General features: G+C 40.4%; 1 protein-coding gene across 4 annotated transcripts in view; it reads left to right on the forward strand.

Moving 5' to 3' along the window:
- The window catches only part of DENND1A (DENN domain containing 1A), a 231,116-nt gene that overhangs the window by 1,926 nt on the left and 210,468 nt on the right, over positions 1-18,722 (forward strand). For all 4 annotated transcript variants that reach the window (XM_080402471.1, XM_080402472.1, XM_080402474.1 and 1 more), the window contains exon 1: positions 1-14,414. This exon is cut by the window's left edge and continues 1,926 nt beyond it. In XM_080402471.1, the coding sequence (XP_080258597.1) occupies positions 14,398-14,414 (17 nt within the window). In that variant the 5' untranslated portion in view covers positions 1-14,397. The remainder of the gene's footprint in view (positions 14,415-18,722) is intronic.

Raw genomic sequence — 18,722 nt, forward strand, 5'->3', positions numbered from 1 at the left:
TATCTACTTGCATAAGTTTTCTCTGTGAATGAGTCTAAACCCTACATATTTCCCAACTAGAATTATGTGTTTAGTAGCTTGATTAATTGTGTCTCTGGAATATCTGTGAGAATATTTATACCAACTGCATCTTTTTTAGACTAGGAGGGTGAGAACTGAGTCCAATATTAGAGAAAAAACTGTATGCTTAAAAATTAATCATATTTAATGTAATGTTTGTGGCTAATTTTAAATTTAATACAATCTGGACGACTACTGCAAACTCAGCGAAAATATTATTTTCTTGGACATATGCTCAGATCTTTTGCCTGAATTTCTATACTGAATTTCTTGTGGTATGTAACTCCTTGTTCATATAATTTATTTTTTATTCTATGACTTGCTTACTGTGGGACAGATTTTAGTTGGAAACAGAGTAAATTTTAAAACATTCAAAGAGTCTTGTAGACATATTGGAAGCCACTATTCTGTGGGGATGGAGAAACATGTTTTTTCAGAAGGACAGGTTTCTTAGTTCTGACCATATCATCCTAATCTAAGTGATGTGCAATTTTATTTTAACTGTTTCTTATTACTGATGTATCTGGATCTGTGTTGGCATTTCCAGAACTAACCTTCATACCTTTTAGAGCATAAGTACCCTCTACTTTGGTATACATACTGATTTTAATCAGATTGCATATTCTTGTTGATCGTTCAGAAATTTCTTCTTTAAATCCCCTTAGAATTTATTGATTTACTTTCCAGCTCTAGGAGCCTGTTTTTATTTAATTTTTGAATTTGTTCCAGCACATCTTTTAATTCCTGTGTTGACAAAACCTCCTCTGTATTACCTAACAGGAGGAAATTTGGTATATTTGTTTTCCCCAAATTCTGTGTGGAAATGCTAATACAGAAAAGTCATTTACCTTCATTTCAGTGTCTGTATTCTCATTAGCTTTCTTACTTTCCTAGCAAATAGCCCACTGGACTTATAAAATCTCTTCCAGGCTTGCTGCTTCTTAATACTTGAGAAAATCTTGTTTTCATGTCAGGCTATCTGCTCCTCAAATCCTCTGTCATCCTTCTAATCTCCACTGTGTATCTTACCCACTCTATTTTATCCCTATTGACTTCACAAGTTAAAATTCTACCTTCAGAAAAATACATGTTTGACTACACTAACTTCTTGAACCTTCCTGTAGCCCTATCACTCATTTTTGCTTGTCAGCTTCCTTTTTTGTTTAGGATTATGCATGCCTTCTGTTACACTGTTATGATTGCTCAAGTAGCCTCCATGCCGAGTCTAAGGATTTTAATTTCCTCACTTTTGACTTTAGGGTCTTTTTAACTAGCTTCCTCATTTTTTGTACAATCTCTCCCCTGAGGATGTTGAAGTTAATTATATTGTGGTCACTATTACTTAGTGGTTCAACTTTACTTACTTTATAAACTAACTCCTGTGTGTTACTTGAGAGGCTTTTCTTGACTTAGTTCTTTATAGCTCTAAGATTAAAACAACTAACATATGTAACAAAACATTTTTTTAACATCTTAGCAGAACTAACTGGAAAGTCTAGGAAAAGGCATGTACTTACAGGGGAATGATTAACAAGAACCAAAAGCATTACTCTAATACTGGTGAAATGCCACCTATTCTTCATTAACTGTAAGACTAGAACAAATCAAATCAACTAATGATGGCTCCATTTAGAGGCAGGAGCATACTGATATCACCAGAATACAATTTTAAATAATTTTAAATAATACCACAAAAGAGTCAGAACTAGATGCAAAAGAGCCTTTCCAGCTGGATGTTAATCCCATTTTAGAGAAAGGGAATGTATTTGCTAGCTTGCAATACTGTCTGCTGCAGTTTACTATTTAAAGTTCCTCCGAATACTGAAGAGTTCGGTATTTCCCAGCTCATGGTACTACCTCATTACATCTTGAAGTTGTATAGTTGCAGTAATTACATAAATAAAATTGACTTTTTATGAAGTATACAATGAGTGATAACATTTAGAGAAATGCACTTTGGTTTGGTTCCCCCCCCATTACGGAATGGAATCATTAGCATCAGAGAACTAGTCAAAGTAACATATAGAAATAAACTAGCGCTCTTACTTTTCTTAAATAACACCTGCAGTTTGGGAAGAAAACTCTCCTTTATTGTGAACCTGCAGTCTGTCAAGAATAATGCTACATTTCAAAAAATTAAGTAAACAACAAGACACTAATCAATGACAATTAGCAGACAGTCCTCAAGTTAGCCAGGACTCCCTACATTCTTAATAAAATGAGCAGGTTTCTTCCCCAACCAGGTGTTGGACATGAGGCACATCTTATCTGAACTTCTCAGACAAAAGGGGAGTACAAACAAGAATGGACAGATCTGGAACTTACCCCTTGTGTCAGTCAAAGTTACTGATGTCTTCTGAACATCAATGAAGGAAAATCAGTAAAAGAAATTTGTGGGCCATCAACTCCATTTTACATATACAAGTCCAGAACAGCTACTGTCTGTCTAGCACTAGCTGTTGCCAGAAAGGTCATGCTTCAGCAATCATATGAAATTACACTAATATAAATTTAGTATAAATTACATAAGTCAGACCCCTACTATTTAATAACTGTTACACTGTTCGATTGTAGTAATTTGAATATTTGACCAATTTTTCCATATAGCAGTATAAATTAAGTCTTGATTTTAATATTATGTAGTTCAATTTTGATATAAACACATACTTTGCTATTGCTAAAACAACCAGGTTACATCACAGAAGTGCGATTTGATGTTTTCTTAATAACAATTTAAAAGTAATAGCTTATGACAACATGTTGTCTGATGACATCTTAATAAGTAGTGGGCCATCAATAGTTATCACGTTACCCCATACTATGGCAGAAAGGATAAACAGATTCCCCCTTAGAAGGGCACTGAAGCTGACACTGCTAGTGGTCTTTCAGTTTACAGCGATTGTAATGATTATATTTGAAGCCTGGCTCAAAACATGTTTTATTTTTTTATAAAAAAGTTGTGGTAATTGCTACTGAAAACTCAAGATGGACAAACCTGAAAAAAATTAAGATCCCATCAATTTTGTGAGATGGGAAAAACTGAGGAAAATCATAAAGCTTACACCAATACTTCATACCAAGATCTTATTATTTTTGTTTCTAGAACCAGTGCAACAAAATATAAAATCACTTTTAAAATGATAAACACTACCAATGTAGAAACACTGTATTATATAAATTCATTGTTCGTTCGTTTCTTCACTCCTTCCTTTTTTTTTATCTCTTTCTTTTTCCTTCTCTTTCTTTCATGCTATCAGAGTTCACCAGCTTAAGCTGGGCAGTCTACTGTGCAAGAGTTTAGTATCATACAAAGTAAGTACTTCCCTCTGCTCCAACAACTTATGTCTTGCTGTTCTGGATTTCTCCTAAGTATCCTTGTTCTTCCAGGCTCATTAGTAACTTAGAGGGACTTGAATGTAGCAGTCTGATTTACATCAGTGATCTTATTCCTTTCAGCACAGGAGGGTTATCTTTTCTGTGACAAAGGCTATCACAGATATGAATAACTATTTTCATACTGGGCTTTTTTTTTGTCTAGCTGGAATCACACCATCACAGATTTTGCCTCATAAATCTGACTTCGCTTTATAGAGCAATAACGGTACAGTCAGCACTCTGCCATCACAGCAAGGTGAATAGAGAAGAGTAACTTAGGTCAGTTGCTTCTTTATTATTGGCAGATGAAATAGTGTCTTCAACAGCTTCAGAGCAAGAACCAGCTAGTGTGTTTTCACTATGAAGGCAGTGCCATTCTGAGAAGCCATAGCAAGAGGGTTTTTGCTACATGCAAGGAGGGACATATAGAGTAAAAGCAAACTTCTAAGTAGGTAACCTACTGTTATTACCTGCTGTTATTTGAAAGCTGCTTGGGTAAAAATTTGGAGATTGAAATATGTATGACACATTAAGAGGCAACAAAAATATGGGAGTTCTGTTAACTCTGGTACACCACAGTAAGAGGAGGATAAACATCGCAAAGCCAATTTAATCTACTTGGAATGCATAAAAAAAAAGTCAGGACCAATGCTTCAGAACCTCAGACATGCCCTGGAAAAGGCAAACATTTAGCGCTTTTCAGAAGATATCATTGTTTCTAGTGTTTGACACAGTATGGTTACTTCTGTGGAAGTGCGTGTTTGATACAGGCATTTTATAAATACTTGTTCGCCTTTGTGAAAGAGCAACTTCAAAAAGGTCTGCACCCCGGCAGCACAGCTCTCCCCCAGTGCAGCCCTGCTAGTGGCAGGAGCGGGGCATTGCTGGCCAGCCAATGGCAGCCAGGCTGAGCCTGCAGTCCTGCACTCATTGGCTCCCCTGCTGCTGCCCGACCAATGGGAGCACAGATGCCCACTGCAGCAGCCACCAGGCGTGACCTGCACAAGGCCAGGGCGGAGCTGTCCCCAGGCCTTTCCGCTACTGGAAACCCAGGGTTTATTTGTATTATTTATTTAATCCACAGAATCATGCTTTTTGTTTCATACTTAATAAAATTATTATTATTCATTACGGCCTTCCTCACCTCCTTCTCTAACTTTTTTCTTAGTTCACCTCCTGGTATCTTTGGTAACATATATACAGGGATGTTCACAGTCCAGTGTGATGTGTGAGTGTTCTAGTCACATGGTTTTGCAATTCATATAGAAAGTTCTAGAGAATTCTTCCGACTTTAAACTTATAAGATCTGAATCATCTTCAGCAAATCAAAGCTGACCTGTAGAGAATATGGCGAATGGAAGACCCTGACACCTGAAAATCACATATGATTTACAGAAAAAACATGGTACCAAACTATGATTCCTTTAAAGCTGGTTGCAGATTGTTTCCAAGGACATGTAGAAGCAGTCATTAGTTGTTACCAATACTCATGGGTTTGGGTATTGACAGTAACCATTTCTTCCTAAGAATGTGTTATTTTCCAGTGGTCTTAGATGAATAATGGTGGACATTGATACTTGGAGACATGTCAACTATATAAGAAAAATGTGTGTCTCTAAAAACAGGGATACATTTCTGCTAAAATGGAGTAGAAGAAACATTTTCAGATAATAGTATAATAATAGTCTGTAGGAAAAGAATTTGACAACCTGTAGAAAGCTTAAAAAATTAGAGTGTAAACTTTGAAAATGTCAGGTAAAGTATCAATAAATAAAATGTCTTCAATTTAAAATTACACTTATGGAAAAACATTGCCATATACAGTTCTAATTTAATTTTACTTTGGTAGGTAGTTGTCTCTGTGAAGAAAATTTGAAGTTGCCATGCTGAAGTTGATATAGAAATACCGGTCTTTAAGACAAAACCTGCTCTTCGCGGCTGGAGAGTGCTCTGAGGTGAAGGTAAAGGTAAAAGACAAAACCCAGTTATCAATAATAAACTAAAATATTATAAATAAAATTAACTAAAATATAAGATAAAAAAAACCAGAAAATTTCTCAGATGAGAAAAGAGCTGTGTTACATGATACAGGCACAAAGATCAAACAGGTGAGAGTAAAAGCGAACGTGGGGAAGCTGCTGACAGGAGACAGTAGAAAAATGGTGTCTACTGCAATATGTGTGTAACAACCAACAAGGAGTGCTGACTCTTTCACCATAACACTTTTCTAACCACCAACTTCTTAATGGTGAGCTGGCTACTTCTCTTTTATTCAAATACCTTGACAGACCCATCACATAAGATTTAAGTCTCTAGGCTTTTAAAAATGTATATGTTCAGGCTTTTTGGGATAAGAACTTAGTCAAAGAAAAATAAAACTGAAGATAGGAGTTTTTCTCATTTAGTTCTGAATGTGTAAGATTCACAATCATTTTCATCATTCAGACACTGAATTTCATAGATCCTAAAATCCAGCTCCTACTAAAGGTATCTTCTACCACTCTACAAGACAAATGTCTCAATGACAAACTGTAGAGCCTGAAGTGGACTTTTAATTCCATCAGCATTGGATATCCTGAGCAACAGAATAACATATTGATGATAACCTTTACTGAGAAGCATAAGCATGCCTGATTTCTGGGCATATGACTTAATCCATGGATTTCAGCAACACTGGCAAACAAACCTAGGGATCAGCACGTGAATATTGGTCTGCAGCCCCTAAGATAGGGTGTCTTGTTCTGATCACTCACAGATACAAGTGGCAATTTTTGCAATGAAAAGAATCCAGCAGAATTCACAGCTATGAACTTGAAGCATTACAAAGCCTAAGTTCTTCAGAGAGCGCAGTGGTTCCTGGTTCCTCAGCTTGCCTTCAGCTTGAACCATCTATACCCTGCTTTCAAAAGAGATGTACAGGCTAATCAGATCGATAATTCTTTGACCTGAGCTTTATCACCAGTTACAGGTATTGAGTAATGTGAGAGAGAGCACTGATTTTTCCAGTACTCCAGAATGAAGTCTACAGAGTAGAGGAAGTTCTTTTAATAATCATCCTCTGATACTGATTTGGATGTTTGGATTAGTTCCCTCTCAAAAAAAAGAGGAAAATTGGTAAATTGAAAACAAAACAAAAAAATGTATTGGATATTTGTGTTTCTTTTTAAATAGTAATTATTTTTTAATAATTTTAACACCATTTTTTTATGGTGGCATACTGTGAATCTTTAATTCTTTAGGTCAACAACTTAAAAGCCAGCTTAAAGAGCCTGAAACAGAAAATATGATCACTATTGTAAGTGATGCAAACAATGGAAATAATTAAAGAGAATAAAACAGACAGAAAAATCACTGCACAGTTAAAGACAAAGAACAGACAGTTCTGGTAGACATTTTGCTAGTTTCCCCATACAATTAAATAACCAGTTTTTGTTAATCATAAGAGATTCTGACAGGGAAAAGTAGACTGTTGAGAGACAGTAGCACAAGGAAATGTTTGCCATATTTAGATCTCTTTTCACTAAAAAATGAGGAGGTCATTTCAGGTCAATCATCCTGGGCTCTTTTCTTTAGGGGAATGAGTCTCCAGCATGGCTCTTTATATTAAAGGATTTTATGGGCTTGAGTTATAGCTATTGGTATAATCACAGGTATCAGAAATAAGAATAGTTATTTCTTATTTCTTTGTGAATGGAGAATGAAGAGGTCATTCAGTGTATGGTACTTCAAACACTTAAAAGGAAAGGTATTTTACTGCTTACTTAGCTTTTTAAAGGAAGCCTACAGAGGGTGGAAGCAAGGACAGGTAGCCTGGGAGTGATACAAAGAAATTGCCTGAGCAGCCAGGGATCAGGTGAGGAAAGCTAAAGCCCTGGTAGAATTAGATCTGGCCAGGGACATCAAGGGCAACAGGAAAAGCTTCTATAAGTACATTGGTGATAAAAGTAGAACTAGGGAAAATGTGGTCTCTCTTTGGAAGGAAACGGAAGACCTGGTTACCTGGCATATGGAGAAGGCTGATGTAGTCAACGACTGCTTTTTGCCTCAGTCTTCACCAGCCACACCGCCCAAGTTGCAGAAGGCAAAGGCGGGGGCTGGGAGAATGAAGAACCTCCTGCTGTAGGAGAAAATTAAGTTCAAGACCATCTAAGGAACGTGAAGCTGCACAAGTCCATGGGACCTGACAAGATGCATTTGTGGGTCCTGAGGAAACTAGCAGCTAAGTGGCTAAGCCACTATCCATCACATTTGAGAAGCTGTGGCAGTCCAGTGAAGTTCTCACTGATTGGAAAAGGGGAAACATAACACCCACTTTTAAAAAGGGAAAAAAGGAAGACCTGGGGAACTATGGGCCAGTCAGTCTCTCACCTCTGTGCCCAGCAAGATCATGGAGCAGATCCTCCTGGAAATTACGCTAAGGCACATGGAATATAAGGTGATTGGTGACAGCCAACATGGCTTTACTAAGGGCAATTCATGCCTGACAAATTTGGCGGCCTGTGATAGAGTTACAGCATTGGTAGAGGAGGGCAAAGCAACTGACGCCATCTATCTAGACTTGTGCAAAGCTTTTGATACTGTCCCACATGTCACCCTTGACTCTAAATTGGAGAGACATGGATCTGATGGATGGACCATTTGGTGGATAAGGAATTGGCTGGATGGTTGCACTCAAAGGGTTGCAGTCAATAGCTCAATGTCCAAGTGGAGACCAGTGATGAGTGGAGTTCCTCAGGGTTCAGTATTGGGACTGGTGCTGTTTAACATCTTTGTCAGTGACATGGACAGTGGGATAAAGTGCACCCTCAGCCAGTCTGCTGACAATACCAAGGTGGGTGGTGCTGTTGACACACTGGAGGGAAGGGATGCCATCCAAAGGGACCTTAACAGGCTTGAGATGTGTGCCCATGCAAATCTCATGAAGTTCAAGGCCAAGTGCAAGGCGCTGCATATGGGTTGGGGTAATACAAATACAGGCTGGGTGGATAATGGATTGAGAACAGCCCTGAGAAGGACTCAGAGCTGTTGGTTGACAGGAAGCTCAACATGACCTGGCAATGTGCGCTGCAACCCAGAAAACCAACCATATCCTGGGCTGCATCAAAAGAAGTGTGACCAGCAGGTCGAGGGAGGTGATTCTCCCCCTCTACTCTGCTCTTGTGAGACCCCACCTGGAGTACTGTGTTCATCTCTGGGGCCCCCAACATAAGAAGGCCATAAACACGTTGGAGTGAGTCCAGAGGAGGGCCATGAAGATGATCAGAAGGCTGAAGCACCCCTCCTTGTGAAGACAGACTGAGAGAGCTGGGGTTGTTCCACCTGGAGAAGAGAAGGTTTCGGGAAGACCTTACAGCAGCCTGCCAGTACCTAAAGGGGGGCCTACAAGAAAGCTGGAGAGGGACTTTTTACAAGGGCATGTAGTGATAAGACAAGGGGGAATGGCTTTAAACTGGAAAAGGACAGGTGTAGATTAGATATTAGGAAGAAATACTTCACTATGAGGGTGGTGAGGCACTGGAACTGGTTGCCCAAAGCAGCTGTGGATGCCCCATCCCCGGCAGTGTCCAAAGCCAGGTTGGATGGGGCTTGGAGCAACCTGGGACAGTCGAAGGTGTCCCTGCCCATGGCAGGGGCGTTGGAACTTGATGATCTTTCAGGTCTCTTCCAGCCCAAACCATTCCATAAGTCTATGATTTTATGATTATGTACTATATAGAAAGTATGCCACACTGCTATGCAGAAATGGAAAAAAAGCGCCTTTTTTTATTTTATGAGAAAATTTCAGATACATCTGCATTTCTTATTTTGACCGTAAAATCATACGGCTTATGAAATCATGGAAGACATGAAGAAGGTAAATAAGAAACAGCCCTTCCCTGAAAATTCCAAGACAATATTTGGTGAGGAGTCACAAGAAATTACTGTGGCAGGTTCAGCACAAAGAAAAGGAGGTGCTTTTTTTCACCTGGCATGTGATAAAGTTATGGAAACTCCTTGGCATAGAAGGTAGTGGATTCTAAATTATATATGGATTTAAAAGCAACTGAACAAATTAAAGGAAGAAAAATACCCTGAAAGCTATTAGATAGAAGCAGCACCTGTGGCTGAGAAAACATTAATTTATTGGAAGCTGGCAGTGGATTCTACAGGCTTCCATTTTTATACACTCCTCCTTAAACATCTGCCACTGTCCAGTTTTGGAGACAGAATGCTTTTGATTTAACTCATTGCTTATGTTCTTATGACTTTTTTTTTTTTTCCTTTTTTTGTCTGTCAGTTTTTATATTCTGTATTTTCCAAAGATCAGTTGCATTCTGTGCAATTAAAGATTACTGTTAACTTGTAATGGAAAACAAGTACATGTAACCCATTTCCATCCGTACAAGTAGGTACATAAGCAGATTTAAACATCTCTCTTGTTTCAGGGCATAAACTAATGTCTCTGAAGGCTAACCAGCTATAGTAACAATGCCTGATGAATCACAGTTTGGGAGCATTAAGAACAGGCTTTCTTCTAAAGCAACATATGTGAACACTTCTGGAGGCTGTTTGCACATAAGATGGGCCAATGACCTGATCCATAACTCATGAGGCATATTGTTTGATAATGACAAGAATTACAAGCTTGAGGCTGATAAAATAACTTGTCCTTTAACATCTAAAAAATATCTTTAATAAGCTTTCTATCAGTTTATCAACATTGGTAGAGATTTTCCTAATCTTTACCCACTGAGAAATTTGGAAAAAACATACGTGAACATTATAATCAATACTATTCAGGTAGAAATATATTCTCTTTCAAGGCATAACCTTTTAGATGAAGCCTAACTATTGATCTATAAATTCAGCATTTTTTTTCTTCCCATTCTCATTGGTTCAGATGTACCAGAGAGAATTTGCCAAGTAAACTCAGATTACAGCACGCTTCAAAAGTGTTGTCACTGACTGAGAAGAAACAGTTAACTATGTTTTCATGTACATTTGTTGCTGTGGGTGCATTACATATTAAAATACAGGTTCAGTCACACCGACCCAAATTCATGCTAGAGTGCATAGTATGAGACCTCTATTTCTATGGTATTGAACTAAGACTTTCTGGTCAATCTGGAAGCATCCTAAGGCTTTCACCAATCTTTTAATTCCTGGATTATTTTCTTCTGCCTGAAGTTTCCCTTCTGCTTCCCTTTTGTTTGCTATTAATGCTTCGTCTCTTCTGGGAGGGTGATTCACAGTTAATCAGCTCATCTATTCTGAGACATTCAAAAGCACTGCTCTATGGACAGGCCAGCAGGCATTGCTGTAACCCTTGTGCAGTTAAACCCTTCCCTTTCTTTCCTTATGGACTTCACTGTTTCTGCTGCCCTGTAACTGTTACACAATTATCACCAAACTACTGGGCCAGCTGCAGACATTAGTACCATTAGCAGAATTGCAGAAAATGGAATCCGGGTTATCTAATGAGCAGCTTATTTACATAAATATACCAGGTAAATCGGTGGGGTGGGGTGGAGTTTTACAGCTTGAACCACAAATTAATATTAGGCAGATAGAGAGAAAAACTTCCTGCATTTGAACAGGAACATCTACATCATATTTAACGTTTTTGTTTTTCCATCCTCTTTTAGCACCTTCACACAGAAAATGCCGTTTTCACAATATGAATAAACATTCTCTAGATAGTTGAGATTTTGCATGGATTCTACTTTATTATTGCCATTTGGAGGGTACAAGCTGTGCTCTATATCCATGCACTGGATTCTGGAATATACCTGATTTTGCTTGCTTAATATATACAAAATAAAGTTATAGCACACCATACTAATTATATCTTGAGCGTCTGTTTTATTCTTTAACTAGATGAAATTCTGTTCACTCATCCTTTCCTCACCTTCCTGGATTCTCTGTCTTAGCACTACTAGATTTACAAGCTCACACTTGTTTTATTAGGCAGTCCTTTAAACTAGAGTTTCCACAGACTGAATTTGCAGTGTTCACATTGCTACACCCATTAGAATCTCTTCTGTAGTGAAGACAGAACCTTAGAATTTTCCTTACACATTCCCATTTATTTTTATTAATTAAAATCCTCTCTATTAGCTGTGAGCAGGTAGGTCATCCTCTTCTTGAATTACACTAACATATTGTTTTTCAGACAGATTATCTCATGCTTATCACATAACCTATGTAACTAATAATTTCTTGCTCAAAAGTTGTAGCATGCACCTGCACATTATCCAGATTGAGAAACTGTTTATGAACAGGTACCAACATGGGGTTGCTATTATAATTTCTTCCCCTATGGGGTAGGAAAATACGCTCATTACAAATCAGTCACCTACAAAATAAATGTTTTACCGAGACATATTTAAAGGTAATCACCAAAAACTAATTTTGCAAACCATTTTCCTGGCATTTTTAGTTATTAGCCGCTCTCAGTTCATCCACCAATTTAGCTATGCAGTCCTCTCAGCCTAGTTCTTGAAATCCAATTTTTATATCTTGTTTTCTCCACATCTGGGTGAATGCATACTTCCTAATCATTCATTTACTGAGAGGATTTACATTGCTTATTGGAATCACCTAGCATTTTATTCCTTAGTCCAGTCTAAAAATTATCCAATGTAAACCAGTCTACTATTATTGCATTCTATACTATCTCCATTAAATATTTACTAGATCTGTTCATATTAATCAGTTTACAAAATCTTTTAAAAGCACACTAAACAGAACAGAGCAAAACTAAAACTGTGAGTCTCTAGCTCTACCTCGTAAGTTTAATGTCAATCCATTTTCCAAAACCCATTTTCCAAACCATTTTCCATTGATGAAATTTAAGAAACTCTTTGCCACTCTGAAAATGTGTTTTTATTCATATTATTTTTTGCACTGCACTAGCACTGTATTGACCAGCTTCCTTATTTTTTTTTGCTTATTACTGTGTTTTTTCTTTTTTTGTTTGTAATCGATTTTAACAATGTCTCTATAAACTTACCTTCATTTAACAGTTATACATATAATCTTTAGTGTACTGGTTTATTTAAACGGGAAGAATATCCTTGGTCTGAACACAGTAATTTTGGTTAAAAAAGCTATTTAATACTAATACAGGTATTTCTGTATGAGACAGGGAACACTGACATAGATCACCTTTATGTAATGCATATCAGGGAGCAGCAAAGGCCCCTGCACCCTAAAGAAAGCTAGTCAGGAGCTGAGGGTGACCACGATGCAGGCTGGGCAATGACCTCAGTGGCCAGGCACAGTCCTGCAGGCATGAGCTGGGCAAGCAGAGCAGGGGGGCTGACAGCAACAGATGCTCTTGACAGTGCAGTGGCCATCAGACAAGATCAAGGCAACAGGTCTAAGGTCAGTCCAGGAAATCCAAACAATAATTCAGGATCAGGACTGGGTATGGGTGTATCTACACCACAGCTCAAGCCATGACTGAATGCTGAGGCCTGAGTTCACACAGGGCTCCTGTGGCAGAGGGTGTGGGTGGAAGCCTGTGGGGGAAGTACCTCATCTCAAGTACTCAAATTAGTACTAGAAACACTCCTCATCTACCCAAACATTACTTTGACTTACTGTAACTGTGAATAAATCTTTCCCAACTTTTTGCATAAGTTTACCATATTTTGTATTTATTACTTGAATGAGGACGGTATGGTTTCTCCTACTCAGCCTCTTTGGGGAGCAAATGGACACAAAAGTACCTCAGATGAGATATTCTCTCTCTCCCCATCTTTCTAGCTGACTAGATTCTTCAGCCAAGCAGTTGGCTTCCACAGTGATTTGCAGTTTAGACGTCTTTTAAAGACAAATTTCCAATTATTTTATTCCTCACTGCAGATCATCTCCAACTCAAAAAAGTTAGGAATTGTTAAATTATGCTAGACATTGTCTAAACCTTCCTGAAAACTGCCTGTAAAAGGTGATTAATAAAATTGTTGGGTACCTGTTTGATCCTGTTTGCCAACACCAATAAGGCATGTTTCCAAATCTAACTGCAATTTTTGAGTCAACATAAGCTTTGTTCTCAGCAGACTGCATTTCATCTCTCCTTCACTTCTTTTTGAGAAGCCTCCAGTCCCCTTTATGGCCTCACCAGGGCTTGTAACTCCTTCTAGCCATCCTGTACTGCTTTTTCAGCCACTTTGGCTTCTGTGACCGACAGTGCAGAACGTCCTGTCAGAGCTCTGCAGAGCGCCAGCTCGCAGGCCCCTCTCTGACTTTTTTGTCCTCTGCAGCCCCCAGGCACCGGGACCTGCTTCTGCCGGGGACTCGGCCCATGCCTTGCCACTCCGTGGGGGTGGCTCACCTCTTCACAGGGCTTTCCAGGAAGCACAGTCCTGGTCCTCATCTGGTCTGGGCATCAGTCCCCTGGGCATTGCTACGGGCCCCGGATCACGCCTGTGGCGCGTTTTGGCCCTGCTCAGGGGGTGCCTGACGATTCGGTTCCCGCTGGCAGGACGCAGGGCGCCGTGCGGGCAGGGAGGCTGGCCTCCTCCACGACCGGCTGCTGGAGATGACTGTCCCGCTCAGCCCCCTCCTGGGCTGCTGTTCGGGAGGACTCCGAGCCGCTTTTGAGCGCGCAGGGAGCTCTACCCGCCCCGCCGCGGGACGCCCGCCTGAGGCGCCTGAGGGAGCGCGGGCACCCGCGAGGCGAGGCCGCGAGGCGAGGCGCGAGCGAGGCGCGCGCAGCGCTCATTGCCGTGCCAGCACAGCGGGGCGCGCGGCGGGCCCCCCGGCCGCTGGCCCCGCCCACGCCGCCGCCCTGGCGGCCCCGCCGCACTACAGCTCCCGGCAGCCCCCGCGCCGCGCCGTGACTCGGCTGGGGCGACGGCGGCGCCGGCCGGGATGGAGTGAGGGGGTGCGCGGCGGAGAGAGCGCAGCCCACCGAGCTCCGGCCCCCTCCCCCCTTGCTCTCTCTCTGGCCTGGGTCTATGCGGCCCCCCAGAGACCATGGGATCCAGGATCAAGTGAGTGCCCCCCGGAGCTCTCCAGCCCCGCTTGCAGGCCCTCAGGAAAGCGGGAGGGCTCTGGAGAGCGAGAAGGGGACTTCCCCGCCCTCCTTGTGAGGCCGCGCGGGCCAGACCCCGGCCGAGCCTCCAGGCCTCGGGGAAGGGCGAGAGAGGGGGAGGAAGAGGGGGACGAGCGCTTCCCGCCCCCGGGCCGGCCCGCGGGCCGGGGAGGCGGCCGGGCAGAGGCCCCGAGCCGCCCAGCCCCCGCTCGGCGGCGGTACCCGCGGCGGGGCGCGCCCCGGCCCTGCCCTGAGGAGGGGCGGAGGGCGCCGCTTCCCGCCCTCAGCCCCAGCCCTGGGCTCTCTCCCGGTCCGCAGTTCCCCGTGTGGTAGCGCGCAGGGTCAAGGCTGCGAGGGCACTTCGAAGGCTCGGGGTGCAGGCCTGGAAGGCTGGGGCTGCTGGAGTGGGAAGGTGTGCGGTGCCAGCATTGGAGCCGTCTGTCGGGGGTGTGGTGGGGTCGGGAGAGCTCAGAGCCCCCTCGTCCAGGTTGGAGCATGCTAAAGGAAAGTGGCTGTGATGTCTTGAAAGTGCACTAGTTAGGTGATTTGAGGGAAGTGGTGCAAGTGATTAATATGTTGGGCCTGCAGCTCCATGCGCTCAATATTCTCCTTCAATATTCTTTAAATTTTCATAAAACTGGGGGTTGATTTATTGGTAAGCCCTGTTGGTGTGTTTGGTATTGACACATTAAAGATCTCAGTTCATTCATATGCTATTTCAGGCAAATGCCAGGCTCCTCTGAGACAGGTAGAGGTGTAATAAAGCTATCGCCAAGCAGGGAGTGACATCGTTGTGCACGAGAGGTGTGTGACAGAGCGGAGAGATCCAGTTAGTCGGTATTTTATTCAGCACTTTCAGCAGGTGCTGTTGAGCAATTGCTCTTTCTTCTTGAACACAGTGTTCTTCAAGATTACACAGTTCTTTAACTTTTCACCTCTTTTGTTTAACTTGAATATGTGACTGGAGGAGATGTAGTTTGTGGCGTTCTTAGTGTGATGACACATCTTCATGTTTCCAAGCCCATAGGCTGGGTAGGCATAAGGGTGTGTCTATCCAGCCAGGTGTTTTAGGAAAATGTAAGCGGATAGTGAGAGTTTGTAATGATAGTGTGGAGGTGATTGTGTTGGTTCCAGAAAGTAACATACTTCCTTGGGGGATACTGTGGGGATGATTTGTGCACTTTTTTTTGGCATATGGGTTCTCAACTGTTGCTACAAGAAAAAATCAAAGACTGAGGAACTACTTAAAACTCTTAGCTTACATTCAAATACAGCTAGAATTTAAAATCATTACTATTTTGATAGCAGAGCAGGCTATATCTGTAACTTGCACCTTTGGATCTTGCAGTGGTCACCCTTGCTTGGGTCACTTCAAGATTATGATCTGAAAGGACTTAGTCTACCTTAAATCTACTAAAAGGGTTATGCTCACTTAAAATGTAGTTTCTTTTGTGTACATATTGAATCCACAAGCTGTGATTACCATCTCTGAGTTTTTGATTGCTGATTTGACCTTTAATGGCTTTGCATACACTTTGCTGGATGTGAATGCAATCACTCAGATGAGAGCTTCAACTGGAAATCTCACTGGTATCAGTGAGGAGATGTAGCAGTTAGAAGTATTTATGACAGCCACTGGACTTCAGGACTTTTTCTGTCCAAAGTCTTGCAGTGTGAATGTGTCTTTCAAGGTTACAGACAAAGCCCATGTTTTTCTCTGTCACCAGGAAAACACAGGTGATAACCCCATGCAAGCATTACTTCTCATTCCTCTTGTACTTTGTGAGAAAGCATTTTGTCCATTGTATGATTAAGCAACTTTGTCTTGAGCTATAATTAATAAATCGCTTTTTTCCACTTTGGACAGAACACTGTGCCAGAGTAAGGACAGAATTTCAAAACAGTCTTGAAGTATATAAAGAATGAGAGAGCCTACCTGAGTAACAGGCTTTTCTGGTCTGCTCTTCTGAGCTGGATGTTTAATCCAGCAAAGATTTTCAAGTTGATTAGTAGCTCCTATTATTGGGGTGGGCAGAAGTGTGAATGAGAACTGTTTTATAATTGGGTATGCTGAGGCATGCTTCCTTCAGTGGTGTCGCCAATATGTGTTGGAGGCCTCGCAAAAATCCAGTAGTCTGATCTCTTGCTTCTTGCTATAGACTGGTGATTGAGAGATATTAAATGCCTTGATATGTGATCACTTGCACATACTATGGTATACTCCTAATGAAACCTGGGCATATATGTCAACTGTATTTTTGATATTTCACTCAAGTGAAAGAAGTCAAGAAATCACTAGCAATCCTGTAAACTTTTGGCTTCTGTATAGCTGCAGGCGAGAAAAAAAGGTAAGTTGAGTATTGGGTTACACCATTGCGTTAAGCTTCCTGTTGGAGCGTGTCACGCACTACTTGCAAGGCACTCTGTGCCAGCAAGGTAATGTAAAATAGGTATCTAGTTAACCTGGCTGCTGTAATTTCTTGGTAACTTTCAGTACTCAAGACTTTACAAGAGAGAAGGGATTTATTTGTGTTTTTTTTTTTTTTTTTTTGTTTAAATAACATGTTGATATCAGTCTATTCAACAGAATTGCATTGCACTGTTAAAAAAAGTTGGCACGTTCCTTTCCAGAGGTGGTTGAATTTCAGTGGTGACGGAAGACAACCCTGATACTAATCAGGAAATGCTTTCAGATATTTAATATAGATTGCTATATACTGAAATCTACCTAGGGCGTACCAGGCAGAAAAAGTTAAATATATGGAAATAAACCAGGGTTTGAGGTGCAGTTTCTGAATTGAATTAACAGATACAGTTTTCTGCTAATATTTTTCTGCAGGAGTTGAGCTACTAAGTCTTGTTAGGAGACAACTAATTATCAGGCAGTGTCAGGCTCCTCTCTTATGCCTCAATTTTTAAGTAGAATGCTACTTTCTTTTATGAGTGCTGTTACATTTTCCTATGTGTACAAAAAAAAATGCTACTGACAATTTAAATAGGCTTTAGGTACTGGAGGCATCTACTTCCATATGTACAGCTTCAGAGAAAGACTTTGTTTAGTTTTGTTCTGCACAAATCTCTTGCAGTTTTGCAGTAACTAATAATTTTCATTGTAAAAGGTACATAAATATTTAAAATAAGATATTACTCCAGTGTGAAGTAGAATTTCTTGCGGATTGCTTTGATACTAAAGCTATTCCTACATCAGAAACTTGAAGTAATTCATACAACTAGCAGTTTTCACAAAAGCATTCCTTTCTCATACTGCTCCTTCCTAAATTCCTGTTTACAAAAAAGTACTGCATTTCCTTCTGAAGTTATCCAATGTGTTTTGGTACGTGTGTCCTATGTAGTTTTTTTTTTTAATTGCATCTGGATGTTCATTTGATAACTGACTGTGGGCCTTTAAGTGATTATTGGAAGGAAAGAAAACTTTGTGTGTGTATTTAAGGTTATAATGCTGTGGATGATTTTGGTGGGTTGAGGTTTCAGTACAATGCACAGGTGGTATTAGATGTCTACAGGTTATTTTAATAGCCATAAAAATGGACTGCAAAATATACATATTATGATGCATATTTATGCTATATTTGCAAACTATATGAACTCTCATAGTGTTTTGTTTGCTTAATTCCACTGAAAAGTTATAAAACATGCAGAATTCAACAATGACTTCATTCTCATACCGAGGTGCTAGCTTGTTGAATGCAGCCTTTAATACTAAGTTTCTGACCTGGCAAAGCTACTTTAATTTCACTGTTCATAGAAATAAGTGGACATTTGTCATGGAATATTAAAATACAAAATGTGATGTCTTTTTGTCTGAAAGTTTTGGTATAGAGTATGTGCTCTTGCCAGCTGTGTTATACAGTGTTTTCACTATTGAACACAGACTCTAACATAATACTAAAAAGGTGTTTGTTATTTTATCCATTAGCTGTAAAAATATTATAAAATTTATAAACTTTTAATTAAGGAAACAGGGTGCTAAAAATAAAGACATAAACAAGGAGGGTAAGATAAGGCTGCACAGCAATATATATGAAAGGAATAATACGTTTCTGGTGTTCTGTGGGTATCATTTCATCCTCATCCTTTACTGTGGTTATAGGAATGTAGCTAAGAATCCCAGTATGTGAAGCAGATTATATGCAGCAACTCTAAGTAGCACAGAGAGAATTATGCAAGTGTGTTTTATACTGCACAATAATGGTTAACTTGTTGATTTTTAGAATTCTCTTCACTTATGCATGTAGTTTTCTGAAAA

The sequence above is a fragment of the Falco punctatus genome (genome assembly GCF_963210335.1).
Source record: "Falco punctatus genome assembly, chromosome: 9".
Classification (NCBI taxonomy): Eukaryota; Metazoa; Chordata; class Aves; order Falconiformes; family Falconidae; genus Falco; species Falco punctatus.